The following is a 26,020-nucleotide window of genomic DNA, read 5'->3' as shown; positions in this document are numbered from 1 at the left end:
CATGTTTCCCCATTCAGAATCTCCTCCCACCGTTATAACTAGTCACAGTACAGGGTACAGCCCCCTCACTGAGAGGGAGGAGTTCAGGCATGGTTTGTTATAGAGAATGGTATACTAAATACCACAAAAATTAGCTCAGGGTAGTGGGGGCAGCCGAGTGAAAGTTAATAAGAGGTCAACATGTTTCAGCCTATTAACCCTCCAAGGAGGTGTTTGCGGTTTTCTTCAGGACCTTATCAAAAGTGCTGCTGCTCATTGTCAATAACAAGCATTAGCATAGCCAATAGGCTCACCTTTGGGACCTTATAAGTGTTTAGCCATGCAGATCCAGTAGCAATGTGAAAGAATTTCTCTTAAAAAAGAAGACTATAAACTAACGAAGCTAGACGTGACTTTATAACTGGTTAATCTAATGCTTCTGGAGGTTTAGTATATGTATAGAAGTCCTGTTTTCTATGGCGTGTCATATAAAATTGATGCTCTAAATTTTGGTAAGACTACACAATGTCATAAAAATTCAAAACTGCTTTTATATCATTTTACTTTTGAAAGCTTGAAGTGAAAGTGAATTCTAAATGTCATTTGCTTATGAGTAGGCGCTAATGACTATTTCCGGATGAAAATGTAGTTAGCATTTTTTTGTATAAGATGCGTTAGAAGTATGGGTAGGGAAAATGGCTATTTTGGCCAAAGGCTCCCCTTTCTTTATGCATGCTAGTTTTAATTTGTACACAGAATCACAATTTTTTTATGTGGTACACTCTAGTGTTAGATGAATCTGTTTTACACTTTTGATAAGCAAGAGATGAGGATGAACAGTTTTTTCGTCCCTGGTTTTAAATGGATTCAGGTTGGTTGACTGCCTCAGAAATAGTTGTTTCCCGCATGCTTCTTTCATGTGACTTAAATCCCTTCAGTCAAAGAGGCGGCTGCAGCTTGCAGATATGGCCAGAGAAGTACTTGGCTGGTTCAGTTCACCAGTGGGGCTAGAATAGAAGCTGTTAAGGGCAGGGGATTAGCTACCCATTGGTGCAGCAGGTGCAGTGGCACCAGGTCCCAGACGCCTTAAAGGCCCACTAAACCCTGATAACTGCAGTTTGTCACAGTTCAAACAAAGGCATGAGGGGCCCACAGAACAATTATTGCTGTTTTCCACAGTCCAAACAGAGGGCAGGTGTCACATTTCCTTTCTTGCCTTAGGGCCCAGGGCACACTGGCTAGGCCACTGGTTAAGGATGCATTGGGGAAGAGGTGGGGAGACAGGTGGATATTTAAACAGCTCGACAATGACTTCATGCCTGGGTATTAAAGTATTCATTGCAATTAAGGGCTGAAGCAGGAATAGATCTCATAATATCGGGAGGCCTACTTACAAATGCAACTCGATAAGCGGCTGCCTTTTAACATCTCACTTATCACCTCTCCTAATTTTCAGTTTTATTTTAGATGCAGACTTAAATTGTGACCTATGAATATGTTTATCTATCTTTAGGTTCCAAATGGTCCATCTTTTCCATATGCAAGTATCAGACAGGTCGGGAACACCCAATGGCATTGAACTTCATAAAGCCACATTAATCACTGGTCTTGAAATGCAAGTGGCAGCATTAGGCACACAGGGGTGTAATCTACGTAATCTCATTATGTACCTTAGTATACAAGTAGTACCACATTCTTTGTATACCTGAATTAAAAGGCACACAAAATAGTACCGTATTTCAAGGCCCAGTTCAGAATTACAGGGAAGGTGCACTGTCCCAGACTACACAACGGTGCAGTCTTCAGTGGGTGCTGTCATGTCACACAGGGGAAGTACACCAGATTATGCTGGAAAAAGCATGTTATGTTATATGTTATATGCGGATTTATAACGCGCTCCGTTAGTCAAGACTGTCCTGGCGCGCATGTGGTGCCCCAACGTAGGTACAGTTGTAAACCACCAGTCTGCTTACAAAGTAAAGCGTCTGGCAGCTATTAAACGAGGTGGCATGTTTCCCCTGCAGTTGGTTGGGGTCTGTCACCATCCTGTCAGGTGGTGGTATACAATCAGTGCGCCTCCTAACTGCTTGTTTGCCCTTTCGCCCGTGTCAATAATACAGTGCAGTCGCAAGACAAAAGGTTTTCCCACATTTGAATGTGGCCATGCCCAATACAACGGAAAGCATGCCCGCTGAGAATCTCTCCTACGTGATCCACACTACATAAAGGACTATGTAAGTGTCTGCAGCCTCTTCTGTAGAACAAAAGCCAAAATGCCCATGGGACGCAGAAAGAGGGTGCACTCTGATGCTTCATCATGTACGAAGCCTTTGGCGTTCGTCTGTACTAAGCTAGTGATAGAGTAAAATGAGTGTTTATTGCCCTCTATGTCACTCTACTTCCAAGCACCTACTACAGCTTGTACATTGGTTACTGTAATCTGTTCACCTACATTATGCTTAATATAAATAGTGCACAATTTCGGCGTTTGTGTCTGCCTACAATGTGGACATGATACAAACAACAGTACCTACTGTAGTGTAGTTCCTATATTCCCAATAGGCTCTGCGCACTGGAATAACATAAACAATAGTTTAGACGTAGGACTGAAGTCAACTAGGTCACTATTGAATATGTTAGACTTGATTGTGAATGCCAGCTAGCTCAGAGGTCACTAGAAACTTTCTCGAATTCACAAGAAGGGATTAGTTTCTGACAACCGCATAAACATGACAACTTTGTTCCCCAAGAATAAGAAATATATCTCTAGAGTCGCAGAAACAATACATTGCGATTTCACTCAGTCAATTGTGCATGCTTCGTTTCACCAGGATTTGCAGGTTTCTAAGCCATAAGATACATAAAAAGGATAAAATACATACAATGATGAATAACGACTAAAAGTACTCAACTGGTGCTTCTAAAATACGCCTACCCAGGTGTACCTAACCTAAGTCTAGTACGAGGGAAGAAGTAAGTGAGGTATAGCTTAAATTCAGTATTTTTTGCCAAGAATCTATCCAAAATTTCTCTAAGGGTCTAATGAGCTCCATACCTTGGTTTTAGAATGAAGGAGGTCTCAGGACTCAATCTCCCAGTAACCCGCAAGGGTAGCAGGGAAACACTGGAGCTGGATTTCTCAGTGCATCAGCTGGAAGGTCGGCTTCCTTCGTCACTCGCTACAGCAGGGTATCGGGAAAGCAGTTAGTCGATCAGCTCCAAACCACCGTGTGTTTGCTAGGGCAGATGTGGCTATATTTATACCTGGAAGGTGCAGAGTTCGACGTAAGATTGGACATAATAACCTCACTAAGAACTTGCAGTTCTTTGAAAACTCCATGAGTTCTTGGACAAATCAATACTTAAGCAGGGGGAAGTCCCGGACTGCTGAAGTTTAGTTTCTCCAAGAATTCGTTGTGGATTCTAGGAACTTGTGGAAGTAGCCATGTCGTATTTGGACTGCATTGGCTATGTCTAAATATGGTTATGATTCTTATGCCTATATAAGGATATAATAAGTTATATCTATATAAGGGCATGAATCGGGAAAATTACACTAGGGTCCTAGATTCGTCTACAACACTACTAGGTGGATGTTACAATTCAACAAGAGTCTAAAATACTTCAGCACAACTGACTTTGCATCAATATTACGGGGCATCAGTCTTGATGGCAAGCCAACTTTGTATACATTATTATCAGAGACTATACTTGCCACTTGGATACAACTTTACAAGAGAATTTCATAAATTTTCATACAGTTGTATTTATATAATGAAACAACCTACCCACAATAATTCATCTATCTATTCATCTTTTTGGGTTCTGGAGTAGCATGCTACTCGCTGAAAAGCGCTTCAACACTTCATCAGGGGTAGCAAGCGCTATATAAATGCAAAACCTTCCCTCATCTATCCGTCCAGTCTCTTTTTCAACCTAACTAACAGACCAACATGTCCATCTCTCAAATACATTTTATATTTCCCTACACTAATTCACCACTAATCATTTTGGGATCCTGGAGTAGCGTGCCACTCGCCGAAAAAGCGGTTCAAATTGACCCTAACGCACTCTGCTGCTCGCAGAACTCTGCATTGAGCGGTTGAGTTTTTTTGACACTTTGCCGAGTTCTTCATTGAGAAACACCGCCTAGACCTATTCTTAGCATGAAAATCTAGATTTCAGTCATATGTTAAGAAACAAGTGTGAGTAGAAACCTTTTGGGTGGAGAAAATTTAAGACATTAATATTGTGAATTTTTTGTTAATTAGTTGATGTTTGCAAGTACTAACACTTCTCTGTGTCAAGTAAAGACCTTGAGAGTTTTGTAACTTTCAGATACTCAAATTGTGGATTTTGTGGCAATTAAAACATTTTCAAGGCCTGAAATTTCTTTGGAGGTTGCATGCGGGCAGCCTAAGTTATCCTGCAAGAATTTCTTGATTAATCCTATTGCAACTGCAATAAGTGTTTTCTCATGTAAAGTCAGGTTGTTAGAAGATTTTCTGCAACTTAAGATACGCCTTACTTTTTACCTGGTGCGGGTGCATTTCTCATGTTTAGTGAGATCTCCTTTCTGAGTATTACGTTTCTGGCTTTCCCCTCCTGTATAAGGCTTTAATCCAGTGTGAATTCTCTCATGTGAAGTGACATTGTATTCAAGACTAAACCTTATCTGACATTCAGAACACACCCGTGTGAGTTTGCTCATGACAAGTGAGACGTAATTTGTGACCAAAACTTTGCTTGCATTTCGAGCACTCATAAGGTTTTTCCCCAGAGTGGGATCTCTCATGAAGCATAACTGTCTTTCAGATTCAAGCTTTTATGGCATAAGGATTTTCTTCAGTGTGGAGTTTCTCATGGTGAGATAGCGTTTTTCTCTGCAGCTTTTCTGGCATTCAGAGCACTCATAAGGTTTTCATCAGTATGGAGTGGATTATGGTTAGTGAGGCTGTGCCTATCAAAAAATAGGAATTTCTGTCATTCACAGCATAGGTAATGTTTTTTCCCTGTGTGCGTCTGCTCATGTAGAGTGAGATTGCATTTAAAATGGATGCTTTTCTGGCACTTGGAGCACTGAAGTATTTTTGATGGTGTGTTTTCTTATGATGCATGTAGCCATCACTACCTCTGAATCTTTTCTGAGATTTAGAGCACTGGTGTTTTTTCCCCCAGTGTGGATTCTCAAATGTACAGTGAAATCAGATTTACGGCTGAAACATTTTTGGCATTCAGAGCACTGATAAGGTTTTTCCCCAGTGTGCGTTCTTATATGGTGAGTGAGATTGATTTTTTCACTGAAACATTTGTGGCATTCAATGCAATAAGGTTTTTCCCCAATGTGGGTTCTTGTATGCCGAGTGAGTATTCTTTTTTCATTGAAACATTTCTGATATTCAGAGCATGGATAAGGTTTTTCCCCAGTGTGGGTCCTTGTATGTGTAGTGAGTATTCTTTTTTCACTGAAACATTTCTGGCATTCAGAGCACTGATAAGGTTTTTTCCCCAGTGTGGGTCCTTGTATGTGTAGTGAGTATTCTTTTTTCACTGAAACATTTCTGGCATTCAGAGCACTGATAAGGTTTCTTCCCCAGAGTGGAATCTCACATTTCAGTCAGGTCAGTATAGCTCTAAGCTGGCGCTGTACGCGGACGACTTGATTTTATATACGGGTGATCCAGGTACAGATATTCCTCGGATCGAGGAACTGACAGCAGAGTTTCGGGCATTATCAGGATACAAGGTGAACAGATCCAAGACTGAGGTCATGTGTTGGAACGTAGATCAATGGTATGGCACTGAGAGTCGGGAGTTTAGATATCTGGGAATATATATTGTGAGGGAATTGGATCGAATTCCTAAGTTAAATCTGGACAGAACAACTAGGGAAATGGACCATTTGTTTAGCAGATGGAAGAACCTCCCATTGTCAATCTATGGGAAAGTGAATCTAGTGAAAATGGTCATTCTCCCCAAGCTCTCCTACCTGTTTTCCACAATACCGCTAACATTCCCTAAGAAAGACATAAATAAGATACAGAGCAAAATAGGTTGTTTTCTGTGGGGGGACAAAGGGATGCGCCTGACCTGGAAGAAACTCAGAAGAAGGTTATTAAAAGGTGGGTAAGCTCTCCCCGATATTAGTCTATATGTAGTGGCATTCCAGTTTAAGAGCCTACGCATGCTACTTACTAAGCCAGGCGACTCATCCTGGGGCAGATTGCTGGAAGAGATGGTGAGAGCAGAAGGGGGAAGCGATGCCTTTATGTATAAATTTGGATCTCCTAGATTCTTCAAGTGGGTTTGTTTGAAGATTCTAAAAACTGCCCTAGAAACATGGTACAGGGTAAGGGTAAGCAGTGGGATTGGGTACTATTCAGACTCAGCTCCAGTTTGGGATTCACCTGGTACCCCTGACTGCTTGAACGATGCCTTGGCATACCTATAAAAAGGGCTGGGATTACGAAATGGAAAGAGTTAATGGATGAGGAAGGGATATACCCATGGGTGTACTTGAGGGCAAAGGTAGGGACAGATTTATCAAGATTTAAATATCTTCAATTGCTGTCTTGGCATACAGCGGAACGTGAGGAGATAAAAAGTAATGAGGAAATAGAAAGGCTAAGTCAATCCTTCACACCTGTTATAAAAGAAATCTCGGTATGGTATCAACATCTACTAATGGGATAGCTTCGGAAGAGGGGGTTTGGAACAATTTCTCCATGGCACCACTGGCAGAGGGCATGCTTGAACCATCCTTGAAGACACTATACAAACATATAAAGCCTGCCTGTCTGAAAAAGAACCATTTTTTCGTGGTCAATAGGCTTTACTACACTCCTTATAAAATCAGGAAATTCGCCCCCTCACCGCCACCAAAATGCCCGAGATGTCAGGAATTGCAGGCAGATGACATCCACATGTTTTTCGAATGTTTTTGAAACATTTCTGACATTCAGAGCAAGGATGGATAAGGTTTTTCCCCAGTGTGGGTTAGTGTATGTCGAGAAAGACTTCTTTTGTCACTGAAACATTTCTGGCATTCAGAGCACTGATAAGGTTTTTCCCCAGTGTGGAATCTCACATGTGCAGTTAGAAGTGATTTACGGTTGAAATGTTTTAGGCAATCAGAGCACCTCTAAGGTTTTTCCCCAGTGTGGGTTTTTATATGCAGTGTGAGATGTCTTTTTTCACTGAAACATTTGTGGCATTCAATGCACTGATAAGGTTTTTCCCCAGTGTGGATTCTAATGTGCCGTGTGAGACTACTTTTTAAACTGAAACATTTCTGGCATTCAGAGCACTGATAAGGTTGTCCCACAGAATGGGTCACTGCATGATTAGAAAGACTTTGTTTATTACAAAACCTTTTCTGGCATTCAGAGCACTGATAAGGTTTTTCCCCAGTGTGGAATCTCACATGTGCAGTTAGAAGTGATTTACTGTTGAAATGTTTTGGGCATTCAGAGCACTGATAAGGGTTTTCCCTAGTGTGGATTCTTATGTGCTGTGTGAGACTATATTTTAAACTGAAACATTTCTGGCATTCAGAGCACTGATAAGGTTTTTCCCCAGTGTGGGTTCTTACATGCACCGTGAGATTGCGTTTTTCATTGAAACATTTCTGGCATTCAGAGCACTGATAAGGTTGTTCCACAAAATGGGTCACTGCATGATTAGAAAGACTTTGTTTGTTACAAAACCTTTTCTGGCATTTAGAGCACTGATATGGTTTTTCCCCCGTGTGGATTCTTGTATGTTTAGTGAGTCTGATTTTTACACTGAAACATTTCTGGCATTCAGAGCACTGAAAAGGTTTCTCCCCAGTGTGTGTTCTTATATGATGAGTGAGACTGTTTTTGTCAATGAAACATTTCTGGCATTCCGGGCACTGATAAGGTTTCTCTCCAGTGTGGGTTCTTCTATGCCGAGCGAGATCAGGTTGGGTATTGAAACATTTCTGGCAATCCGTGCACTGATAAGGTTTTTCTCCAGTGTGGGTCCTTATATGTATAATAAGTCCTATTTTTCTAATGAAATATTTCTGACATTCAGGGCACTGGTAAGGTTTTTCCCCAGTGTGGGTTAATACATGTAGAGAAAGACTTTGTTTTTTACAAAACCTTTTCTGGCATTCAGAGCACTGATAAGGTTTTTCCCCAGTGTGGGTCCTTGTATGTACAGTAAGGTCTCTTTTTTTACTGAAATATTTCTGGCATTCAGAGCACTGGTAAGGTTTTTCCCCAGTGTGGCTTAATACATGTAGAGAAAGACTTTGTTTTTTACAAAACCTTTTCTGGCATTCAGAGCACTGATAAGGTTTTTCCCCAGTGTGGGTCCTTGTATGTACAGTAAGGTCTCTTTTTTCACTGAAATATTTCTGGCATTCAGAGCACTGGTAAGGTTTTTCCACAGAGTGGGTTATTACATGTCGAGAAAGACTTTGTTTGTTATAAAACCTTTCTTGGCATTCAGAGCACTGATAAGGTTTGTCCCCAGTGTGGGTTATTGCATGTCGAGAAAGACTTTCTTTGTTACCAAACCTTTCCTGGCATTCAGAGCACTGAAAAGGTTTATCCCCAGTGTGGGTTCTTCTATGCTGAGTGAGACTGGATTTTTGACTGAAACATTTCTGGCATTCAGAGCACTGGTAAGGTTTTTCGCCAGAGTGGGTTATTACATGTTGAGAAAGACGTTGTTTGTTATAAAACCTTTCCTGGCATTCAGAGCACTGATAAGGTTTTTCCCCAGTGTGGATTCTTATATGTTCAGTGAGATAATATTTACTGCTGAAACTTTTTTGGCATTCAGAGCACTGATAAGGGTTTTCCTCAGAGTGGGTTAATGCATGTCGATAAAGTTGCGATTTGAAACTAAACCTTTTCTGGCATTCAGAGCACTGATAAGGTTTTTCCCCAGTGTGGATTCTCATATGCGTAGTGAGATTAGATTTACTGCTGAAACTTTTTTGGCACTCTGAGCACTGAGAGAGGATTTTCCCAGTGTGCATTCTCTCAAATTCAGTGAGATGAGATTTATGGCTGAATCTTTTTTGGCACAGGTAACTTTTTCCCCAACTTGGGTTATTTTGCTTTGATTGAGGCGGGTTTGAACACTGAAATTGTTCTCACAGCCCGTGTTTTTAAAATGTGTATTACTAGAGTTAATATCTCTACATTTAGTTTTCTCTTGCTTATAGGGCCACGGTAAGAGTGAACCTGATTTTAGAGTCGGGCTTGTTTAGATAATGTTCAGCATTTATCTCTAAAAGATATTGTGTGTAATCTTCTTAACACTTGAATTGAGCAAAATATGTCTGGATGCAGCCCTGTAACACCGGTTGAAATGTTTGTAGCAGATAACAGTCTTTTGGTTATAGCCTATCCGGCAGCAACTTATTTTGTGACTGAAGTTTTTCTCAAATCTATTTGTATAGGTTCTTAGCAATGCAGTGATAAGGTGTTAGTCTGATATTTAATGATTAAACTGAGAAGTACCTTTTTGCACTGGCATAATGGTAGTAACTGAGAACATTAGAACATGCACAGTAATATTGTGGCTCATCAGTCGCAGAACATCAGTTCCTTTTACCCGTTCTGTGTTTGGTGTAAGGTTAAGGATTGTAGTTCTGAAGACAAGGATTTATTTACATTAGGTAGCGCAACGGTGCTCATTTAATCCATTTTGATATTTAACAGTTTTAAATATCACTCCTGCACAACAGATAAGGTTGAGGTGATTTACATAGAATTACAGAACAGTACACAATAAAAAGGAAACAATCTGAGATGGTCATGAACAACACAATAAAGTGGTGAATTTTTAACGTTTTCGCCAGAGTGAGCAGAGTGGGTCGAGGTGTTATATCCCGAGGCAGATAGTCTCAAACTTGCGTAACTGGTTAAAAACAGTTGTTGAACAAAGGTGATTTTCCAATCTTTTGGTTGTTAGCGTGTCAGCTTCGGAGTCTTCTTTCAGTGTCTTTTTTTTGATGGTTTGCAGAAGAAACCTTTTGTTATATCTTTCTTTTATGCAGTGTGTGCTTCCTCTCTTGAATTACATGATGCTTTAGATCATGCGTGCTTTAGATGAACGTTATTCTGTCATGCTGAGGCAATTTGTCTTTCTGGTAATATTTCAGATGAGGACGTTGTGATTGGTCTTTCTGGCACTATTTCCGATGCTGTGTGGACAGATATGCCTTTGCTCTGGGTTAATGAAATGCAAAATTAGAGACTTCACTTACAGGTATAGTACTTTCCTCAGCTCCCACTTCCTCGCCACACCTAGATTTTGGAAATTGTTTAAACTTAGAATGCTGGATGTCCTTCAGTTTTTCAAAATAATCCTTCTTATGGCACTAACATTCAGTTGGCTGGTGCTAAATCTTGCTTTCTTCGTCCGTAATTTCAATCACCTATAGTATTAAAATTAAATAGTTAATACATGTAAATATCCCCAAAAATAATTTACAAGCCATATCAAAGCAGAGTTGCAAAATTTTGAAAGTGTTGAGCTGTTCTTCAGACCGAGCAGAGTGTAGAATGGTAGCCTGAGAGTACTTGGATCTAGGAGTGAGGATTTGTAGAATTTCCAACATTTTATTAAGCTCAGAAAGGATACATGTACCCTATAGACTTGTAACATAGAATCCCAAAAGCAGACATTAAAGTCATATGGACTGGCACCAAAAAGATATTGAAAATAGAATACTATTAATTAATTTTTAATGTAGATTTCTAGGATGGGAATTTCCCCTCCACGGACAACAGGCGTTTCCCGCTGCCCTGAGTTACCACCTACTTGTATCTGGTATCCTGACTTTTGAGCTCTGGCCTCTGCCGCACGCAAATCTATTGTGTGTTGCGAGGACTATGCCTAGACCTATCTCTCAACTATGGTCCAGAGTATGAATCAAGGGCAATGAAATTAAGGAGTACTTTCATGTGTTCATTTTATTCCACCTGATTATCAGTCGTTAGGCTTTTCTGCACCTGGATTTAGAGAAACAGGACACCATTTTTTTCCAGACAGAAAAATTAGACTGAAAAGACCCACAAGACTCGGTGCAGCAGAAGCAGCCAAGACTCATGCTGTTTTTTTACAAACTGGGGGAAACACACAATTCTTCCCTCTGTTAGAAATATCTTTCCCCTTCCCTCCCCTGCTTCGCCCATCTCCCCCCCCCCCCAACCAACCACATGCATATATCTACCTCCTGCTTAAAACAAGTGGTAAATGAAAGCAGAAAAACAGTATGAAATAGTGAATGGCATGTGGTTTGAAAGGCAGAAGAATCTGTTCCTCGTGGCAACTCCCCAGTACATTGCGTCAAAACTGTAACTGCACGTTACTGGGATAAATCTACCACAAAACAATTACATGAGATTTTTCTGCCACCCCAGTACTGTGCAACTTCTAACAAGGGGCTATAAGAGATCTTGGACCGGTCCTGTGACCTGGAGGGTCACACCAAGTGTGCCCTCATTTAAGGCAGAGGACTGTCATGTGTTTAACAGCTAGAGCGGTGGTGGCAATGCACCCTGTTGTAAGGATCAATAGCCTGATTAGATCTTTGCATCGTGGTCAGTGTAGTGGCTTTCTACTGACACACCCATGTAATGCTCCATTTCTATACCTGTGCCCAGACTTTGCAATAACATCAAGTGCATGTTTACGGTGTTGGTGTGCGTAGCATAAATGCAATGTAAGAGTGCGACAGAGTAAACACCATCTCCTGTCTGCCAGTTGTGTATACAAGTGGGACCATCTTTCCCTCATTTATACCAGAGTTCAAAGTTCTCTGTTACCAAGGAATAATGTGCTCTACAAAGTAAGCAGGTGCCTGTTGTGGCACCAGGGATGGTGTCAGCCTGACAGTTTATCAAAATTGAATGGACATCACCTGTAGGCTGAATTACTTAATGGAAAAGCTGTGTAACTGTCCACAAGAGCCTAGAAGTCTGCCTAGAAGCCTGCCTGTCTGGTAAGAAAAGGAAGGGAGTTTCACTATCCAGCAGGAGGACAAGGCTGTCCTGGAAGAAGCAAGGTCCGACACATCCTCGTTATCTGTAGGGCGAGCCGGAAAGCCATCCAGCAAGACCAGCTAGTCTGAGGGATGCCAAGACTCTCCCAACAGTTCAAGGTAGAAAATAAAACTCTACGACAACATGATTGTTGAGGTCCAGTAGGACGATTGTGTGCTGCCAACAGGCCCATTCAAGGTTGCATTTGCCAAATTCCTAACACAACAAAGTCTGAATCTACTGACTTGAATGTGGGCTCAATTGCTGATGGTCAGGCCTCCAGAGGGGGCTGCACTTACAGACAGGCCAGGTGTGACTTGCTACCTTGGGACTGCTGATCTACAGGCAACTGCAAAGAAAAGAGAGTGGGTGCCCTACTGAATGCAGCACTATATCCAGGACAAAAGCGCTCCACAAAACCTGCTGGTGGGTCACTGCTCTCGCGAGTCTTCGGAGGTGCCATTCAAATGTCGGGAAACAGGAAAGAGACCCAGACAAGACTGACTCATCCTGTGAAAGGGTAAGACACTTACGACAGAGCATACACGCATTGGGGGTAACTGGAGTGACAGAACTGACCCTATACTATATTCATGATACTCATAAATGCCCCCAGAGCGCAAGAGGGTATCAGAACTGGACGCACCTGTCTGCAGCACATGGTAGTCTGGCATGCCTGCACTATCTTTTCACCCGGACTGTCCATAAAGATGACTTTAGGGCCGCTACACACATAGCAGGGGGAATCTCAGACCATTTGCTGGTGGAGGTGCAACTCGATGGTCCGGTTGGTATGAATTAGGCGACTAAAAACGGTTCTGACATTTGCAGGTGGGTCACGCTCTGCAGGGTAACATCTGGGAAGGGGGGGGAAGTTGCCTGAGGCATCCCCACTGGAGGACCAGCTGCTAACTAATCCCCTGACCGAAAAAGCAATCTCAACCATCTATAGGAAGTTGATCTACAATTCTCTGGATCCCTTGGGACTATGCTGTTACCACCTTGCATACAATTGTAGAAACAGCACGCATTAGGAAGAATTCAGCCCAAGCAGCTGAATTGATAGCTCTGACTAGAGCTTGTGTATTGGCTAAAGGAAAAAGAGTGAATGTGTTCACCGATAGCCAATACGCATTCGGGGTAGTCAATAGTTTTGGCCGCCTCTGGAAGGAAAGAGGATTCTTTACCTCACACGGTACTAAAATACAGCATGGCCAGCTAGTAAATGACCTCTTAGAATCACTTGCCTTGCCCACTCAGATAGCGATTGTGAAGTGTAGTGCACATAAGAGGATCACTGATGACGTAGGTGAAGGAAATGCTTTCGCGGATCAGATAGCAAAAGAGACAGCTAGAGATGTGACAAGTCGTATGTATTTTGCTGGACCTGCCAGATGGGTCAGTCAAGGAGGAATGTGTGAGGACACAATAGAAAGTGTGAAAATGATTCAGGAAGAGGCTACAGAGAAAGAATTAAGTAAGTGGAAAGATGGTACGGGAATGTTAGATGTGACGGGGTGTTGGATAGAATTGTCGGAACATCAGCGTTGGCTGCTAACAGACGCCTATGTACTTCCAGTAGTGACTATGGCGCATGGTCCAACCCACATCAGTGTGAAAGGAATATGCAAGCTTTTGGCTACGGTATGGCAGAATGCGGGAATCCCTAAATGTGCAGACAATCTAGTTAAGCATTGCATTGTTTAATGCATAACCCAGGAAGAGGGACACCAACTCCAGCAGGCCATTTTGCTCCCCCAACATATCCTTTTGAGGTGTTGCAGATAGACTACATTCATATGGAGAGATGCAATAACCTAAAGGATGTCCTTGTGGTGGTGTGCGCCTTTTTCTAGATGGATAGAGGCCTACCCCCTAAAGGATAATACTGCTTTGTCTACAGCAAAGGTCCTTCTGAAGGAATACTTCCAGAGGTTTGGTTTACCTCGAATTGTCTGGAGTGACAATAGAAGTGAATTTGTGGGCCAAATCATGCAGAAAGTATGTACAGGTCTTGGTATTAAGCAGAAATTCCATGCGGCAAATGACCCTCAGTCAGCAGGTTTGGTAGAGTGCTATAATGGCACTCTCAAGCTTAAACTTGCTAAGATACAGGCCAGCACGGGTCTTGCCTGGGCCGATGCTTTACCTTTGGCTCTCTTGTCCACCCGAACAGCTGTTCATTCTCGTGTGGGACTTAGCCAATATGAAATTGTGTTCAGATGCCAGGCTAATGTCTGGGGTGTCCCTAGGCCCAAAAAGTACTCGGATATAGAGTATCCAATGTTGGTTGATTATTTGCATGACATCACCACTAAATTGCGTGTTCTCCATCAGCAGGTACAAGACGCTTTTGCCTCAGGCCTCTTCCGATCCCGGGCACACCATCCAACCTGGGGACTGGGTGTGTCTGAAGAATTTCCAAAGAAAAAAGAATCTGGAGCTCGCTGGGGACCGCCAAGACAGGTCCTGCTGACGACACGTACAGCCGTGAAGGTTGTTGGGAAAAAGAACTGAACTGCATTCATGGTGTGCACTGCAAAAAGGTACCCTTGCCTTTGCCTTTTGACCAGTGGGTCCGCAAAGGTATAGGTGATTTTGAAGGAGAAAGGGTCCCCCGGTTTGTACCTTGAATGAACTCGGACTGAGAAGGAAGACGATGATGTTTTGCAAGAAGCTGTACCATCGCATCTCAAAATAGATACAACTGATCCAGAGACACTTTTTCAGGACCAGACTGCGCCGAACAAAAACAAATACAATCTTTGGCCTAGAAAGACAAGAGACATTTGAAAACTTTTCCTTTTTCTGAACTTACATTTCAAATTTTGAATTGCATATATATTTTTTTTCTCTCCTTTCCTGTGTGATACTGGAATCATCCAATTTAAGTTGCAGGGTCGTGGTAGGAGACTTGGTTTGTGACCTGAGTAGTGGCAATAGGCCTGCATGACCTGTAGTGTCATAGGACGGCTAATAACCACAACTAAGTGAGATAGGAAGATTGCCACGAGCAACACTTTAGAGGATGAATTCTGGTGAATCGGAAAATGATAAAAGAGCAGAAATGAAAAAGAAATATTGTAAATTATTGTTTAGTAGATGTGGCGTAGTATTATGTGTTTTGATTTTTCTATGTGTTTTATTAGCTTGTGTGGGTTGGGTTACTCACACTTTGCAGCCAATACCTGTACCTACACCCACCTCTCACCCTATATCTTTTCACACTACTGTCTCCCCGCACCAGCTACATACCCTCTCTGAACATGAACAGACCAGGAGAACGGAATACTTTAACAATTCATTCATACAGTTGTTGCATCAGCATCAACTGGTCACTAACACCACCGATTGTTGGGTCTGTGGGCTCATGCCTCACAGCACGGATAAGGGGATGCTATTTTTAGTCTTGCCGTTTTCTTATGAAGGATCCTCCTGGGCATTTCTGGCCATGTTTTCCAACGCATATGAGCACCAACCTCGATACCCTGTTAATACTGATGTTTGGTCACGAACCCTTGATGAAGGGAATAGTAGCCATGACAAAGAATACTGGTGAAGGTGGGAAGATCCCACCTGACGAGAAGCAAGCATATGATGGTTGGAACTTGACCCGATACAAAAACAGCCTTACAGATAGGGCTGGACGAAAAAGATCTCCACCCGTTTGGACTCTACCCTGTCAAGGCCATTACTGTTTGCAAGGGAATGGTCAGAATGTCAAAGCCCAATTAGGAAAGAGCACTTGTAACCATACTTATACTTTTTCATCTCAGACTTCTCCTCTGTTAATACCAGCTCAAGGTACATATTTTGTCTGTCACATGGTTGCCGATAAATTTTTCGGGATCGTGTTATGAGGACTCCTCCAATTTTGGGGGCCTATGGCTAATAGCAGAGACATCAGACACCTTATTCACGTTGTCGAGGCTACAGTAAACAATACGGTGGGGGCATTGAGACCTCACCGCTGAGCTTCAGGCGGACTGTCTCGTAACTTTACAGAACAGAATGGTGTTGGATGCTATTCTTGCAGATAGAGGCGGAGTATGCAAATTGATTGGGCCTAGCTGTTGTATTTACATACCAGACAACGCCCCTACAGTATACCAAGCCACTTTGTGAATAGGTCTGCTTTTCCCAGGAGACCTTGGTTTTGATCGAAGGCAGGCAGTCCTCCCAAGGTTCTGGAGGTAGCTGGGCTGCAAGACGAGTTGACTTTTGGTTCAGGATCATCCAGGGATGCAGACAGGCCAGTAGGGCTGGGACCATGTCCGGCTTTCGAGCTGGGTACTCGACAGAATCCGCGCTGCTTCTTGCCACTGAATCCATCAGGCAATTTGTGGATGCAGGTCAAACGGTGCCCTTGATCCTGTTGGATCTAAGTGCCGCCTTTGACACTGTAGCCCATCACACGTTGGTAGTGTCTGAGGAAGGGTGGGGTATCTGGCAATGCCCTGAATTGCCTACAATCTTTTCTGTCTGGTCACTGCTTCCAGGTGAGACCGGGCAAACACTACTCCAGGGTCATCATTTTGAACCAGGGAGTGCTGCAGGGCTCGACCCTGAGCCCGACCACGTTTAATCTCTATGTAGCTCCCGTAGCGGAGACTGCTGAGGGGTTGGGATCAGGGTCGTATCCTATGCCAATTAAACGCACCTGGTGGTCTCCCTGACCCAGGCACAGGAGTTGGCTGCCTCCAACTTCATGGCATGCATGCAAGAATTGGCTGCATGGATAGCTAAGAACTGCCTGAAGTTGAATAGCAACAAGACAGAGGTGCTTGTGGTGGGTAAGGCCCCGACTGTGTTGTCATCGGCATGGTGGCCCCCAGGACTTGGGGGGTCACCTACGCCCTGTGTGCAGGCAAAGAACTTGGGAGTTTGGTTAGATCCCAGTCTTTCCTAAGACTATCAAACAAGACGGGTAGCAGGCGCCTGTTTTGGGATCCTGAAGGTCCTGCGTTAAACCTTGGACCTACTCCCTGTAGCGTCTAGGAAGACTCTGGTTCATGCCCTGGTGACGTCGCGCCTGGACTATGGTAATGTCCTTTATCTAGGCGCAACAACCAAGTGTATGCTCCGTCTGTAGGGAGTGCAGAATGTGGCAGCCCGCCTTATTTTGAGGCGTCCGAGAAGGGCATCGGCTAGGGCAGCCCTGGCCGCGTTACACTGACTCCCAATTAAAGAAAGAGTCACTTTCAAGGCACTTTGTGTCTGTCATCGGATCCTGCAGGGAAGGGCCCCTCCGTCGCGGTCGGATCTCCTGACCCCCCTATGTCCCCACACGTCAGCTGAGGTCAGGTGGGGTAGGATTGGTGTGCGTACCCGCCATTAAGAAAGCCAGTAGTGTACTGCCAGTGTCAATGGAACAAGCTAAGAAAAAACGGTGCAGAAAACCACAATAAGTGTAAATAATGCACGAGTAGTGTACTGCCAGTGTCAATGGAACAAGCTAAGAAAAAACGGTGCAAAAAAGGCTGGCGACGAGTAGACGGACCATGTCGCGGGAATAGAGGCCAACGCTATCGGAACGAGAACGGAGATTCAAGCAGCCAAGATCAAAGGCAATCAGACCGGGAATGTTCACAGCGGACAGAAGTGGACGACCTCGCCCACGGATAAAACTGGAAAGCGGGCCGATCAATAGACACCCAAACATAGATAACGCGGCAGACGCGCCGGCTTTGGACACTGGGCTGATGCGGGCTATGGAGGGAAGGGAAGGTCTGCGCTTCTCCATGGACTTTCTACCCCCTTCACGCAAGTACACTGTTCTGGGTTGGGATGAAGCCCTCTGCTGAGTTGGGGTAGCGGGAAGTTCAGAGTCCGTCGGGCAGGGAGGCAGGGTGGGAGGGTTTGACAAGGGGTTGGGAAGTATGGGTTCCGAGTTTTTTTGTTCTAGTTTGTAACGGCAATGATAACATGGTGGAATATCCCCTGGCTGACAGGTTTCCACATAACATGGTTGGATTACGGCTCACGCTCATCAACTACCGCATCACACACCCCAGTTGATTGTACCCAGGACACAGTCCCTGAAGCTGAGGTGACCCCCGTCACACTACTCACTTGGAATGTACACAGGCTAGGAGACAAGATTAAGAGAGGACTGGTGCTACAGGCCCTGAAATGTCAAGCTCCCACATTGGCACTCCTGCAGGAAACACACCTCACAGTCACTGAGTGTAAGGCATTAGATAGATGGGGTATAAGATGGTGGTACACTCGGAGTTCTCGTCGGGCTCCAGGGGAACGGGTATCCTGGTGCGGAAAAACTCTTCCTTCATAGTAATCCAAACCAGAAAAGATGATCAGGGGAGATTTGCAGCAATACAGGGTCAATGGGAAGGTAAGCTTATTAATGTGATATCAGTATACATCCCCCCGGCGCTCCACACAGTGGCATTCCCAGCTCTTAGTGAATTTCTGCTTACCCTGCCGGAAGGAGACCTTATTATCGGGGGGGGAGTTTAATGACACAATGAATGCTAACTTAGACAGATATCCAATGGTGACGCAGGCACCTGGAGTCTCTCGCTTGTAGAGTTTCGCAGAGGCACTGGGGCTGGTTGACGTTTGGAGGCATACCCATCACACAACGCGAAAATACACGTTTCATTCAAATGTACACATCAGTCTATCTAGAATAGACTATTTTTGGACATCGGAACCAGTCCGCAGAAAGTTGATGACATAACGAAGGTTAACACTACTGGTGAGGTATATCAGACCACTCACCAGTAGTGTTAACCTTCTCCTACCACCACATGTCCCGTAAGAGGCTTTACTTTATCTACCCCGGATACTTACAAGTCCCGAAAATTTTAAAAGAAATCCGCAAAGCCACGAAATACTTCTTTGGGGAAAACACTGCATCTGTTGGTTCCCCGTCAGTTTTATGGGAAGCTTACAAGACTGTAATTAGGGGGCAGGCAATAGTCTCCAATACGGGACACAAACGAGAAAAAAAGAAAGAACTAATGGATCTAGAGCTAGAATTACACTCAGCCGAAACAGACCACTCGACGGACCCCACACCTGACTCGACGCACACTCTGCACCTCAAACAACAACAGTATAGGGATCATCTGCGAAGAGAGACGATGTCCAACCTCACAGCAACCAGACATAAGGTATATGATGTAGGGGACAAGGACGGGAAGCTCCTGGCTTGGCTTGATCGGTGAGAGCAGAGCACTAAGGGAATAGCGCAACTACAGGCAGCAGAGGGACAGTTCACAATAGACCCGTGGGCCATTATACGCACATTGGCAGGGCATTTCCGAGATGTTTATACATCGGCATCGGGCATGTCCGAGGCCGAGGCAGCAGCCTCCATAAAAGGTATAGAAATGCATAAAACTAACGCAGGAGGCTTCCTTGAAGCTGGAGGCGGATCTCACAGAGGACGAGTTGCAAGCCGCAATCTTCTCGCTGCAGTCAGGCAAAGCGCTGGGACCCAAAGGGATCCCGATAGAATTATATAAACAGATGGCGGACACTATCAGTTCACACTTACTGCGAATGTACACCGACAGCTTAGATAGAGGCGAACTGCCGCTTGACCAGCGACTGGCCACAATAGTGGCTATCCAGAAACCTGGTAAACCTCTGTCAGAGTGTACCGCTTATCGCCCAATATACCTGCTCAATGCGGAGGCAAAAATGTTTGCTAAAGTACTGGCAAACAGACTGATGGCACACCTCCCGCATTTAGTTCACCCGGACCAATCAGGCTTCATGCCAAATAGAAACACTGCGCTAAACCTCAGACGCTTGCATGGAGCGATGGCTCAAGCACCAGCCCTGTCAGAGCCGGCGGTTGTCATATCCCTAAATGTGAGGATGGCTTTTGATATGGTGGAGTGGAGTTACCTTTTCGCTGTCCTTCCTCATTTGGGATTTGTCCCTAAGTTTTGTGTGTGGATCCGCCTCCTGTACACTGGACCACTGGCGTATGTAACGGACAATGGGCACATATCGGACGCTATACCACTGGCGAGAGGAGACCTGCCGGAAGGAGACCTTATTATCGGGGGGATTTAATACCACAATGGATGCTAAGTTAGACAGATATCCGGTGAGGACGCAGGCACCTGGATTCTCTCGCTTGCAGAGTTTCGCGGAGGCACTGGGGCTGGTTGAATTTGGAGGCATACCCATCACACAACACAACAATACACGTTTCATTCAAATGCACACAACAGTCTATCTAGAATAGACTATTTTTTGACATCGGAAACCAGTCTGCAGAACGTTGATGACATTACGATCAAACCCAGAGGTATATCAGACCACTCACCAGTAGTGTTAACCTACTCCTACCACCAAATGTCCCGTAAGAGGCTTTACCCTATTTACCCCAGATACTTACAAGTCCCGTAAATTCGAAAAGAAATCCGCAAAGCCTCAAAATACTTCTTTGCGGAAAACACTGCATCTGTTGGTTCCCCGTCAGTTTTATGGGAAGCTTACAAGACGGTCATTACTTTGGCACCGCATCGTGTACATTGGGAGTTTGTTGCATCTTTTGAGTTTCACTCACGCTTGTTAAGCGGCACTGCAGAATTCCAACACCGACGAACGTCCATGGCAACCGAGTCTTGGCAATGATTTCAGCGCGTTGATCTTCGTCGAGACGTTACACAAGTCAGCGCGTTGATCTTCGTCAGGACATAGCACGCTTACGTCTGATGTCATCAGCGGGCATTTTTATCACCGGGGCAACTGTTCTTAAACAAAACACAAACAAATACGGTGATTTACATCTAAAGACTACACAACATTAAATGCTTCGTTTTTCTTGTTTTCTACAGTTTAACACTACGCAGCAATTTATTCTTCATTTTCTGGTAAACTACAAATAAACACTACGCAACCATTTATTCCTCAAAGTTAGCCAGCTTCTCTTCCTGGTGTTCTACGAAGAAATACTACACGGTGATTACTCTTCATTTCAACGCAAAGGACAACTAATGTGGTGTTTCTTTACAATGTGGTATTTAATTTTTTTTTTAAATGATAGGGTATTTTCAAATGATATTAATATGTTTAGAGTCATAGTATAACAATTATCATTCTATTATCACACAATATATAGTTACACATTTAAAACTTAGTTGATGCATATATACTGTATTTAATTCTGAGAGTTACATTTTCTTAATACAACGTGTAACTATGCAATTTGACCCCCAGCAAAGTTTTTGCAGTCCAACGGTGATCCTCCCATGCCTTGGGCGAGATGGAAGGAAGAATTTATCACAAACATAAAGGCTATAGATGGCGAACACATGGGGGCAGAAAGAAAGAAAAGTATTTTTTTGCATTGTTTAGGTTCGGAGGGCAAGATATTTTTAGATCATTGCCTCAAATTACTTCCCAGAGCTATGGAAGCGGTGATAATTTGAATGTGTATAATGAGGCTTTATTAAGAACAGAAAAAAGATTTAAGCCTGTTACAAGTATTGCTTTAAACAGATTCAAGTTCTATACTAGAGAGCAAAAATATGATGAAAGTTTCGATGACTTCCTCACAGGATTGAGATCTTTATCTTTGCATTGTAATTTTGGGTTGTTAACAGATGAAATGATAAGAGATCAAATCATAGTACATGTTAAAAATAAAACAATACAGGAAAGATTATGGGTTTTAGGAAATCCTAGTTTGGCTGAGGCAATTTCAGAAGCAAAGGCATTAGAACAGTCGGAAAAATGGATGGAGGTTGTCAAAGACAATGCAAATAAAAAATGGCAGAGGAGGAGGTTTGTTATATTAAACCAAAAAATGAGAACCAAATGCAACGACAACCCACACGTTTCCAACACAACTATCGAGGAAGTTCGAACACTAAGATGTACAGGAATGTTCAAGGGTCAACACGGAACAATGCGGTTTGTTTTAGATGTGGCAATAAGTCTCATTTAGCATCATTTCCGGGTTGTCCTGCAATCAACAAGGAATGTAGGAACTGTGGTAGAGTAGGGCACTTCACAAGTGTATGTCGGGACATTAGACGTAATGTCACACCCTCCAGAGGTGCAGTGTCATGTGTTGCGAATAATGAAGTAAACAGGCCTAATCTTGTACATGAAACAGACAAAGTAGATAGATGTTTTGTTGTTTCTATTATTGATGGAGTTCCTGATTATATTAGGAAATCACCTAATGGTGATTTTAGAGTTTGTGGAGTGAACATAGTGTTAATGGTAGATTCAGGGTCCCAGTGGACAATTATCACACATCAATATTTTGTAGAGCAGTTGAACAATTGTGTTTAGAGAATTTAGTACCATCTGACTTTTTGGCTGAAAGTTTTGAAGGCAATCAGATTGAAGTTGAGGGTTACTTTGGAGTGAGAATCTGTTTTAAGCATAGGAGTACTGATATTAAACTGTACATTGCAAGGAAAGGGGTTAATGTCCTGGGATGGCGTGATCAATATAAACTAGGAATTATATTGAATCCAAGAGCAAAAGAACCAGTCACTTTATTGTTCAAGTTCAAGTTCAGGAATTTGTATAGTGCACTACTCACCCAGAGGGTCTCAAGGCGCTTGAGGGAGGGTGGGTGCATTACTTATCGAATAGCCAGGTTTTAAGCTGCTTTCTGAAGGAGAGGTGGTTCTGTGTAAGGCGGAGGTGAGTGGGGAGAGGATTCTAGGTTTTCGCCGCTAAGTAGGAGAAGGATCTTCCTCCCGCGGTGGATCTATGGATGCGCGGAATTGCGGCGAGGGCTTGATTGGATGATCGTAGTTGGCGGGTGGGTGTGTAGAAGGACAGTCTTGTGTTGAGGCATTCGGGTCCTAGGTCCTAGAGGGCCTTGTGTGCGTGGGTGAGGAGACGGAACATTATTCTCTTGTTGACGGGGAGCCAGTGGAGGTCTTTCAGGTGACCGGAAATGTGAGCTTGACGGGGGATGTCCAGTATGAGTCTGGCTGAGGCGTTTTGGATGCGTTGGAGTTTTTTCTGTAGTTTGGCTGTGGTTCCGGCGTAAAGGGTATTTCCATAATCCAGTCGGCTAGTGACCAGTGCGTGGGTGACTGTCTTTCTTGTTTCGGTGGGGATCCAACGGAAGATTTTTTTGAGCATGCGTAGGATGTTGAAGCATGAAGATGAGACGGCGTTGACTTGTCTGGTCATCGAGAGGGAGGAGTCTAGTATGAAGCCCAGGTTACGTGCGTGATCTGTAGGTGTGGGTGCTGTGCCCAGGGCCGGTGGCCACCATAAGTCGTCCCAGGAAGAGGGGGATGATCCTAAAATGAGTACTTCTGTTTTGTCCGAGTTTAGTTTTAAACGGCTGTTCTTCATCCATTCGGCTACTTCGTGTAGATTGGATTTGGCGGTGTTTGGGTCTTTGGTGAGGGAGAGGATCAGCTGGGTGTCGTCTGCGTAGGAGATGATGTTGAGGTTGTGTTGTCGCGCGATGGATGTTGGACTCATGTAAACGTTGAAGAGGGTGGGACTGAGAGATGATCCTTGTGGAACGCCGCAGATGACTTCGGTGGCCTCTGATTTGAATGGGGGGAGGCGTACTCTCTGAGTCCTTCCGGCGAGGAACGAGATGATCCAGTCCAGAGCTTTTCCTTGTATTCCGACATTGCTGAGGCATTGTATGAGGGTGCTATGACAGACTGTGTCGAAGGCGGCGGAGAGGTCGAGTAGGATGAGGGCAACTGTTTCTCCGTTGTCCAGTAGCGTTCGGATGTTGTCTGTAGCTGCGATGAGGGCGGTTTCGGTACTGTGATTGGCTCGGAAGCCAGACTGTGAGGGGTCGAGGGAATTGTTGGATTCAAGGAAGGCGGCGAGCTGATTATTGACGGCTTTCTCAATGACTTTGGCAGGGAACGGAGGAGTGAGATGGGGCGGTAGTTCTTTAAGTTCTTTATGTGATGATACACTATATAATCAGATTGCCACCATTGGTAACAACGATAACTGTAATGATAAAGAGAAGAAATTGGTAAACAGTTACAAGAATGTGTTTTGTGACAAGTTAGGGAAATTAAAGGATTTCTATCATAGAATAGTTTTAAAGGAAAATGCCACACCTATCAAACAAAAAATTAGGGGAGTTCCAATTAGTGTAGGACAAGAATTGAAGGATATGTTAAAGAATTATCAGATGAGGGGATTATTGAAACTATTGAATCGGCTGAGTGGGTTTCCCCCATAGTTTTGGTCCGCAAACCGGATCAAAAATGGAGAGTATGTGTTGACCTTAGAGCTCTCAACTCTAATATTGTCACCCAATGCCAAATATTAACGAAGTTGTATCAATGTTTGAGGGAGCCCAGATATTTGCAATGTTAGATTTGCGATCAGCATACCACCAAATAGAACTTGAGGAGGAGTCAAAGAAACTCACAGCGTTAATTACGCCTTTTGGCCTATACCAATATACGAGAATGCCATTTGGCCTGGCGTCGGCGCGTCAGTGTTCCAAAGAGTGATGTTCCAGATATTTAGAGATTTGGATGAATTTGTCAAATGCTTCCAGGATGATATTTTAATTTTCTCAAGGAACGAAACTCAGCATGTATTTCATTTAGATGAAGTGTTGCAAAAGGTTAGAGAGCCATGGTCTCACATTGAGGGCACACAAATGTTATCTTTTCAAACGTACAGTCGAGTATTTGGGTCACACATTGTCTGGAAATGGAATTGTTCCAAAGAAGACTAATGTAGATGCAATTGTTAAAGCCCCATAATCTATTAATAAGGATCAGTTGTTATCGTTCACAGGTATGTGTGAATATTACAGTAAGTTTGTGGAAAATTTTGCGACTAAAATTGAACCATTGCGGGTTTTATTAAGACAAAATGTGTGGTCAAATGAACAACAGGAGGCTTTTGAATGTATAAAGATGGATATAATTAATGCTCCTACATTGAAACCCATTAGAATGAAGAAAGAGTGCATAATCACGGTGAATGCCAGTTTATATGGTTTAGGGGGCATTCTGTCCCAAAGAGAAGGAAAAGAGGAGTTGTGCATGGCTTTTGCCTCACCCACATTGAACGAGTGTGAACGGAAATATGCAGCAATTGAGAGAGAATTGCTCGCGTGTGTGTGGGCGGTGGAACATTATAGGTTATATGTGTGGGGTTGTAGATTTATCCTTAGGACAGACCATAAACCGCTAGTTAATATATTGTCCACAGGTGGCGGTTGGCATTCTACTGCCAGGATTGCGAGGTTATCATCAAGATTGCAGGAGTACAATTTTAGCACAGAGTATGTTCCAGGAAAGAAAAATGTCACTGCCGATTTTCTATCTCGTCTGCTGTGTGAACAGGACAAGGTGGATGTGGTTAAGGAAGGAGAATTTATTGCTGATGTGATGGGTGACCATTTTCAAGAGATTACAGAGGAGAAGTGGGACAGTTGTGTCAGGATAGAGGATAGGTGGAGTACTCTTAAAAAATATATAATGGAAGGATGGCCTAAAAAAAATTTAATTAAAGAAGAGCTCTTACCATTTGCAAGGGTGGCGGATGAATTGGAATGGGAAAATGGTTTTTTGTTTAAGTTAGGGCAAATGTGTTCCACCACAAGGTATACAGGATGTCATACTCAAGTTGTCTCATAAGACACATCCCGGTATATCTTCTATGAAGAGGTTGATTAGGAGTTTCTTTTGGTGGCCTGGAATGGATGCATTTATAGATAGGACAGTAAGAGAATGTAAGAGTGTGTGTCGAGTGAGAAAATGCTAAAAACTAATGTTCCACCTTTAAAGGTTGTTAAGTGGCCAGACATGCCGTGGCAAAAGTTAGCCTTTAATATTTCAGGCCCATTTAAGAATTTACCAGAAAATTCACAATATGCGCTAGTGTTGATTGATTTCCACTTAAAATGGCTAGAAGTAAAATTTGTACCCAATGCCACTACCAATGCGGTGATTGTTTTTTTAAAGAGAGTTTAGTTACGGTCAATGGGGTGCAATTGAAATCATTAGAAATGGAGAATTTCGTAAAGGAACATGATATTACACACAAGTGTATAT

General features: G+C 43.4%; 1 protein-coding gene and 1 long non-coding RNA gene across 2 annotated transcripts in view; both read right to left on the bottom strand.

Moving 5' to 3' along the window:
• Nucleotides 1-7,120: 7,120 nt before the first annotated feature.
• Nucleotides 7,121-9,160, bottom strand: LOC147668991 (uncharacterized). The gene has a single exon (XM_086948304.1). The coding sequence runs from the start codon at nt 8,990-8,992 to the stop codon at nt 7,121-7,123; it is 1,872 nt and encodes a 623-aa protein (XP_086804430.1). The 5' UTR covers nt 8,993-9,160.
• A 488-nt stretch (nt 9,161-9,648) lies between these two features.
• Nucleotides 9,649-26,020, bottom strand: part of LOC147668990 (uncharacterized) — a 37,737-nt gene continuing 21,365 nt past the window's right edge. The window contains exons 2-3 of the long non-coding RNA XR_015303759.1: nt 20,557-20,738; nt 9,649-10,399 (exon numbers count right to left, since the gene is read on the bottom strand). This is a non-coding gene — a long non-coding RNA (uncharacterized LOC147668990). The remainder of the gene's footprint in view (nt 10,400-20,556; nt 20,739-26,020) is intronic.

Source organism: Lissotriton vulgaris, unplaced genomic scaffold, assembly GCF_964263255.1.
Source record: "Lissotriton vulgaris unplaced genomic scaffold, aLisVul1.2 SCAFFOLD_4458, whole genome shotgun sequence".
Taxonomy (NCBI): Eukaryota; Metazoa; Chordata; class Amphibia; order Caudata; family Salamandridae; genus Lissotriton; species Lissotriton vulgaris.
The sequence above is the reverse complement of the archived record's forward strand: the minus strand, read 5'-3'. Positions and strand labels throughout refer to the sequence as shown.

What these genes read in the sequence shown, in the direction of transcription:
- LOC147668991 (XM_086948304.1), bottom strand. Translation starts at nt 8,992, where the DNA reads ATGCACACTGGGAAAATCCTCTCTCAGTGCTCAGAGTGCCAAAAAAGT.